At 40.8% G+C, this 8,537-nt stretch overlaps 1 protein-coding gene across 1 annotated transcript in view; it reads right to left on the bottom strand.

Annotated features, from left to right (window-relative positions):
* Positions 1-6,179, bottom strand: part of plcd4a (phospholipase C, delta 4a) — a 14,294-nt gene extending 8,115 nt beyond the window's left edge. The window contains exons 1-8 of the mRNA XM_035677833.1: positions 6,068-6,179; positions 5,496-5,724; positions 4,561-4,690; positions 4,166-4,397; positions 3,803-4,004; positions 3,002-3,146; positions 1,819-1,971; positions 726-887 (exon numbers count right to left, since the gene is read on the bottom strand). Coding sequence (XP_035533726.1) covers positions 726-887; positions 1,819-1,971; positions 3,002-3,146; positions 3,803-4,004; positions 4,166-4,397; positions 4,561-4,690; positions 5,496-5,724; positions 6,068-6,179 — 1,365 coding nt within the window. The remainder of the gene's footprint in view (positions 1-725; positions 888-1,818; positions 1,972-3,001; positions 3,147-3,802; positions 4,005-4,165; positions 4,398-4,560; positions 4,691-5,495; positions 5,725-6,067) is intronic.
* Positions 6,180-8,537: the final 2,358 nt, after the last annotated feature.

The raw sequence follows: 8,537 nt of genomic DNA on the forward strand, positions 1-8,537 counted from the left end.
TGCTTGCTCATGGTGGTACTGTTGGGTCTCTGTAATTGTTATAAGGAGTTCGGTCTAGACCTGCTCTATTTGAAAAGTGTCCTAAAATAACTTCAGTTATGAATTGGCGCTATACAAATAAAATTGAATTGAATTGAATCATTCATCACCAGGTTACAGAACAGCTTGATTGCATTTCAAACAATGCTAATACATTTATATAATCTATAATAGTCACGCAACTGCTCTGCTCTTCAATATCCTACTTCTCATACAGGTACACACATTAAAACTAGGAACTACCCAGTACAACTTGAGGCCATCAAAAAGCACTTCAGGAGTGATAGAGTTGTACCTTGACATGGGTTTTTAAGGGGGGTCAAATGGGGATTCAAACGGGCAACCTTCCAGTCCATCCCACAGTTGTAAGAGAGAGAGAGATAAAATAAATAACCTGGACTGTGCAGTCAAAGGACTATTTAAATACCAACTGTAATTAACAAGATGCATTTAATCAAAAGGAGTGCATTTATTTTGGGTTAATCAGCTTAATCTATTAAGCGTTCCATTCACTAAAATCCACTTCCTGATTGGCCTCAGTGTTCCATAATCAATCTAAAAATGACTAAAATAGAGGATCCTGATTCCATATGAGGCTGGCTCATCAGACTGTGTATAATAGATTGTCTGGGTCAGAGGCCAAACAGGTGTACCAAAGTGTGTTAAACAATCTGACCTACCCTAACCCTGCGGCGTACACTCTCACGGTTGAGGTTGTCTTCGTCAATTTCAGTCACCTCATCTTCATCGCTGACCTCTCCGGTCAGAGAGTCTTCCACCATCCCGTTGAAACTCTCCTCCAGACCGCCAATTTTCTTTGCCTTTAGCAGAATCTTCCCCCTAAGATCCTGAAAAGAAGGTCAAACAAAACCCCAGGGTCATCCTTCACATCAAGTTTAATTTAGAAGAAGAATTTATGTAAATGGTAAATGGACTGTACTTAGTGCCTTTCTAGTCTTTCGATGACTCAAAGTGCTTTACACAACATGTGACATTTACATATTAAAACACTGATGGCAGAGGCTGCCATGTTGAACCGCCAACCTTCTGATTAGAGCATGACCCGCTTTACCTCCGGAGGGGGGGGGCACTGGAAAAAAAGCCACATATTCTCCACTGCAAGAGGGGAAAATATTGTGGTGTTGAATAATTCAGGGTGCCAGTGTTGCATGTAGACGCAGATCATATGGCCCAAGAGGCTCTGACAGGCTTTGGGGTGAAAGTGAAGGTGCCCTCTGGGTGACTGTGAGATGGGGCTGCCAAGCAGAAGCTAACCACTGTTAACACCACCACGACCACACTACAGTTGCAAACAGCCATGCTGAGATCAGTTTACGGCAGATTTTATGACAGGAAACTGATGGGACTTGACGATGGGCATTTTACCCTGGAAAGCTTTGTCTTCCAAGGATTGTATTTCAGACATTTTGTAACCTTGCAAGGCAGCTGGACTTGCAAGATCAAATGTGAGAATCCATCTTGCCAAGCTTCAAGCTTGTGTCCAAACCGAAGGTCGTTCAAACCAATTAGTGTCTTATGAAGAACTACTGGCAGCTACGGGGTGTGTTTTAACACTAGGTGTGTGAAAAAGGAGTGTTTGCTTGAAAATAACAATGCCAGTTGCTATACAGCATTCAAAGTAACCTACCAGAAATGTCATCTGGATGACGTTGCATTGCATTGTCTGTCTGAACATAGCCTTAAACACTGTTTTTACTGTAAAGCCAGCGTGTCCACATAGAGTGGGGTAGGGTTAGGACAATGGACTGTAGTGCTCACCTCAGGAGATGGCAGCCCTATCGGGGCCTTGCCATCTAATGTGCTTTTCAGTAGCTTGTCACCAAGGATGTGGTTGAGGTGTTGGGCCATGACTCTCTGTTGCTCAACACTGCAGTGGTTCTCGATGGACAGGATGACTGGATATTCCGATACCTGGACGGGGGAGAGGAGGAGGCGGAGGGATGGAGGGAGGGAGTGAGTTTGTAATTTAACACTGGAGAGCATTATCATAGGGGAAAGCTAATACGCCTGTTGCCTTATACCTGTAGGTTTTGCTTGGCTGTCTGAAAGACCAGCAGATGGATGGACAAGGGGTCATGAGGCCACAATATTCAGTTGCGGACAGATGCTCATACACAGCAGGCTCTGACATGCACGTGAACCTGGCAGCTGCTCACTTTGGCATGAGGCACTCTGTGGCAGATGCCTGGCTAGCTCACTTTATTGGGCTTTCCGATTATGCCTTGGATATCATTGCACAGTTGTACTCCCTCTTATAAATTTACAATGAGATGCTGAGCGATTTGTTGATACAGCTTTACAGGACAATGAAAGCAAAAACAATTGCAATGCCAGCATGAGGGGATTACAAAGCATGCTTGGTCTACTTGAAAAGCCACATTCAGACCAGTGTGATCATCTTTCCAATTGGACTGTGAGTGTGTGACCTCTGCAACGTAAAGAAATCAAGAGTGTTGTTCCAAATACAACTGTCTTCAGAAAGAACTTGAATGACATGTCATCAGAAAGCTATCATACTCAAGAAAGAACAGATTCTGCATATTGCTTTAAGCTTATAATCAAATGTTCTGCTCTGGCAAGGAAGGATTAAAAAAGATCTAAGATGATCAATCTGTGGTTGGATTGAAAGGTTGTCCTCTAAAATAAATATTATAAATAAAATAAATGTTCTAGTTTCAAGCTATGGACAAAAACAAGAACTTTAGACAAGAACTGAAACTGCTTGCTGATAGAAGTTTCAAGCTAAGAAGGATCACAAGAACACGTCTGAACAAGGCAAGATCCTTGTATTGAAACATCTTGTTGAGATTACTGTTACTGATTGCAGATCTTTCACTATGTTTGGGGTCCTTTTTTTGTTTTTGAATCAAACATAAAGTTTGCATCCACTTAGACACTGTCAGTAATCAACATAGTTAAACAACCAGGCAGGTGATGCTACCTTGAACGCATAGTTTCCCACTGCGTTGACCACATCCTTGAAGAGTATCTTGGAGGTGAAAGTGTGTCCATGGTAGACGATGGGCTCTCCGTTGGCACCATCCCAGCAGTCCACTTCCACACACCGGCAGCCACGACACAGAGCCCTGAGCAGCAAAGACAACCCAATCTTTCATTCAATCCTTCATTTTTTCATTCAGGGTCACAGGAGGGTAGAAGATACACTGGCCATGAGTTAATGTATTTTGTTAGTAATCAGACTGACGTTTGCATTAATAGATTTGATGAAATAGAATTAATCACTTAGAAAGAATTTGACGTCAGAAATCTTACTTTATTTTATTAATGAATTTTGTAAAACTGATGAAAGGTGGAAGATTAATTCAGAGCAACGTTACAGTAAATCTCATTACCCCTGTGAGGCTCAATGGAGCATAGTAGAGGTAGGGATTTCCGCTAAGGGAAACCCGGAAATTTATGAAATGGTTCAGAAGTGGATTTGGATAGAATCATCTTTTAAATTACTTTAGTTAGAAATGGTTAAGTGACAGGTCTCGGCCTGAATTAAAAGTGTCTTTTTTTCTTTTTTTTCTAGGCAGATTTATAGATGGACACGTGCAATGGACAGCAAAGATACCACTATTTAAGGATGTCCAAATTAATTTTGTTGCAACACATTTCTTTTGTTTTTTTGCCGTCAGTGAGGCACTTATTGCAGTCATTGGAACGTTGCAAAGACATTTCAAGCAGAGCCACATAATATAGCCAGAATAAGCTTAGAAAGTTAACCCAGCAGCTTTACCTGATGTATCCTTCCACACTACTATGTCCTCTAAGCTGGTCCTCCATCAGGTAAGTGTTGTGGGAGGAGGAGATAAAGTAATGGCACAGAGGCTGGCTCATGTCCTGGAAGATGCCCCGCCGCTGTGGGTTGAAGATGGAGCCCTCAGCTGAGCCAAGGTACATCAAGAAGCCATCAAATGTCATGGCATTCAGCAGCTTGGCTGGAAATACAGAAGGAAAGTGTCAACCTTCTTACAAATTGTTGGAATCCAACCCTTAATGGTACATTATCCAATACCAAGGTATGCTTGGTAGGATTTCACAATAATCTTACATAGAATCAGATAAAGGTATAGTATTATAGGTACAGTATATTCTGTACCTGCGTCAGAGGGCTCATAGCGCTCAATGAGCTCCTTGGCATGCTGCTGGATGTCGTCCCCCTCCAGCTGCTCCTCCCTCAGAAAGTCCTCCAAGTCGCTCTGGGATAACTTTTGGCCATCAACAGAGTACTCCTGGAAAACCCTCAGGACATCATCCCGCTGGGTCAACATCTTGTAGAAGAGCACAAACTCGTCGTCCTCCAGTGTACCCGACTGGGACTTATCAGCCATCTGAGAGAAGAGAAGGGAACACACTGTAGCTCTATGGATAGAGGCATCAAAACCTGAGAGGCAGCCTCAAGTTGTCTCAGGAAAATGGCCATAAAAAACACTCTATGTGGAATTCCTGCTAACAAGAATAGCCATATTTTGTGTTTAGCTCAAAGGCTCTCACTGTGAAGAGACGAAGAGCATGGTGCTCATTCATGTCCACATTCATCATCTTCAGTAAATCTTGCACTTCCTTGAAGTTCATCCTGCCATCGTTGTTCTTGTCTGCCTTCCTGAACCAGTCACCAATCCATCTGGGTACGCCACTTATAAGGAGAGTGTCACATTCAACAGTGGATTAAACACTCGACTGTGTTTCTAAGAGCTTTGAAAGAGATACTCAATGACAACTGACAAGCTGACTGCTCAGGAACACAGCACAATAAACGTTCCAGTAAGTTATGTATTTTTACTTCTCAAACAATTAAATTTCAATGTGTATTGACAATGTGTATTGTAACAGAAACGTTCTGACTGTATCATAAATGCAAAGGCTCATTTGCCAAGAAGATGCCCTGGGAACCATTTGGCTGCAGGTTTGCTGCTCAACCTTGTGAGCTACAGGTCTCACCTATGGATGGAGGTTGTCCTTGATATGGTATCTCAAGAACTAACCAATGGATTTCCATTGTAATTGGTAAGAATAGTTATGTAATTCCTCATACTTGACAAAAATGCCAATGAAATCCTTGGGTCAGACTCTCAATTTTGGCACAAGATATTTAAACTGGATGGAATTATTTTTAATGTGCCATGGATTTCTATGAAATGAATGGTATTCATGGTTGTCTGAGGATGAATCCTACTGTTTTTGGTGTGGTGACCCCCTCATGTTTCCTGTAGTGCCACCATCGGGTTAAATGCAGCCTTTATTGACTACTTGATGGGCTTTAGTCTTTTTGTTGTCAGTGTATCATTTTGCTAATGAGCACAACTCCAACCAAACAGGAGGAAAACAGTCAGTGGAAGTGCCTAGTGTAGAGTTCAGTTGGACTGCAAACCAGCAAACACATTGAAGGCATTGATAGCATGTGAATGAAAACACTGAGTGAAAGATACTGGTCTAGTTTCTCTCGCTCCCCCATGTTCTCCAGGTTCTCAATCAGCTTCCTCATGCCTCTGATCCAGGACTGCGCTTCATCAGCTGACTCAGCCACCAGATCCAGGTTGGCCCTGCGACCACGGAAGACCAGCGTAAAGCATCGGTCAGCTGGGAACTCATCTGCGATGCTGAGCAGCACCTCAGACTGGTGGCCCTCCCGTATAGCCTCCACATCGGTCACTGAAACTAGACACAAAGACACAACAAATAAACGGATAAACAAACCCCCCTGTCCCAAACCAATAGTTTTCTCTAGAGTGATTGATAAAATTTGAGGATAAATAAATGATTTATCAGTTTGATTCTTCTTACTGGTTAAAAACCATGTTTAAAACTATAAATATAATATCAAGGGTATAAATATCAGGTACCGGAAAATTAAATAAACTGAGTTTATCTGAATTCTACTATATTGAATGTGGTGATGTCTTGTGTACTAAACATCTCTATTTGGGTTATCATAATCGCCATGCTGGGCTCAGAGTCTAAGCAGAGAGGTCCATCACATCAGTAAATCATGTGTTCTTACAGGTGGAGTGGGGTTTGCCGGCCTTCTTGGACTTGTACCAGATGGTCATGCAGTCGTCCTGCAGTTTGAAGTAACGCTGTTTCTTCCAGGTACGAGACTTGATTTTCCTCATTACCGTCCCCACAAGCATGGACTGGAGGTTGTCATCCCCCCGGATGCCTGAAAAGAGGACACCGTTATTATAAAAAAAAGAAAAAAAGAAACATAGTATGATTAGATGATACTTTGACTCAAAAGTATGTTTTTAAAGGTCCAGTGTGTAGGATTCTGTGGCATCTAGCGGTTAAGTTGCATTGTTGACTGTAGCTAACTGAACACTGCTTGTGACTGTATTTGACGACCTGGGAATGAAAACGGGTGGTGAAGTGTTTTCGGAGAAATTACGTTAAGGCCCTATCTGCAGCCGTTGTTTGGTTTGTCCATTCTGGGCAACTGTAGAAATGTTGTGGTTAAACATGGCCGAATTCATAGAAAGTGACCTGCTGTGGCGATAAATATAAAAGGCTACTTCTAAGTTAGCGAAAACACAATGATTGCTATATTCAGGTGATTATACACTAATGAAAACATACTTATAAATATGATATTCCATTTCTGCACCCTAACCCTTCTCCATTCTAACCCTAACCCTAACCCTTTCACACTGTACCTTTAATGCAAATTGTACAATGATTTGAACATGAAAATGTTTTATTATATGTAAATTTTATCACCCATCGTCAAATTACTATATCTTTCTATTGCACTCCTGAACTTCCTTACAAAAGCTTGTATTCCTTTGTGTGTCAAATAATTAAAAAAAAATGAAAATAGGATGTCTACTTTGCAAGATATGTTTCAAGCTGTGAATCATATTTTGAGTCAATATTTAATATTTAAATGTGTATCTTTAGCATGTTTGTTGAAAATGCCCAGGATCATTCAGATATTGTTCTGACATGAATAAAAATGGACACCAATAACCTAACATTTTAATGAACTAAACTGGTGGAAAATGTACAGGAACTGCCCTCAGTTTAATATTTTGAAAAGTAAACCATAATCCCACGGCGGGATATAAAAAACGACTTACGGAGGCCACTCCCTGTGGAAGCCATTTGTTGTTGTCTCACACTTCTGCCATCTAGAAAAAGAACAGAGCAGGGAATGCCACACTTGAAGGACAGTTACTGTGATTTCAGTTGGGGACATTTAGTTTACAGTTGCAAGCTTAAGACATTTAGACATGACAGTGATTTCATCAGCAAAATAATTATTGTTTTTTATAAGATAACCTCAAAACTTTTGGTCTTTTGATTTTATAATTTTGTCTTTAACAAGATCTTATACGCAGATAAACCCTTGTTTGACTTTGGCTTTGATTACCAACAGTCCGTGAGATGAGTGTAAGGAATACACCTATCTGGTCGTCTGATGCCAGCTGGATACCCTGAAACCTGCCTGCTACTAACTGTTTACTGTAACATTGGGGAAACCCCTGCAAGTGCCTTAAACCTAGTCTGTAATACATAGGTTTCAATGATTATGATTAATTCCTTATTTAGACAATATGGTAGATTCACATGTTCTTAAATAAAGCTTAGTATAGAGTGTTGCAGAAATGAGTTAGCATTTCAGCACCTCCAGTTCCCTCTTCTTGAAGTTTTTTGAATGTATTTTTGGTTAGATGCTTGAAATAAGGTCTGTGGTTAACGCAAGTTTAAGAGATTTTCACGTTTTGTTCTACAACATAAATTAATACAGTTTGAAGCTTTTAAGTCAGCACGCCAGACACTGAGACTTATGCACTTACTGGTCTACTATTACAGCCTTGCTGTGTTTATTATTCTAACTATTCCTACTCAAACTTTCACAACTTGTAGATTTTAATTACAAGTTTGAATATGTTGGAAGTTTAGTGGTAGTAACGTTGAAGTAATGCAAACACGGTGTAGTTCGGTTATAGCCTAACTAACTTTTTACTTGTAGCGATCACATTCACGTTTAAAAAATCTTGAAAGTGGTGTTCATTTGTGAGGATTTAGGTATCATAAACCATTTCTGCAATAATACAAAATGGAAAAATGTATTTGGCTTTTTGTCGAAGGAACCAGGGCGATGCTGACTTCTGGGTTGGCCTACAAAAATGTCATCCTTGCAGCACTCCATAGCAAATGGTTTAAGCTCTAACAGAGCCTTTTGCTGCACTAAAGACACTTTTACATATTGTATAGACAGTTCTATGTGGATCAGCATATATCCATTACCTTCATGCTGTTCTAAAGAACTGTTTAGGAATGAGTGAAATGCTCAGGCAGCAATATAGGAACTTTTGTATAGAATCACTCCCTTCAGTTAAAACATGTTTTTCTCTGGGAGTATTTGCATTAGGTGCCTACTTTACACATCACTATAGCAGCCTCATTATTCAGCCCTGCGCTGTGAACGGTGTCAGCGCACAGCTTGCTATGCTGATCTGGATGCTCTTTTT

The sequence above is a fragment of the Morone saxatilis genome, unplaced genomic scaffold (assembly GCF_004916995.1).
Source record: "Morone saxatilis isolate NCDOM2014 unplaced genomic scaffold, NCSU_SB_2.0 Contig6, whole genome shotgun sequence".
In the NCBI taxonomy this organism is placed as follows: Eukaryota; Metazoa; Chordata; class Actinopteri; family Moronidae; genus Morone; species Morone saxatilis.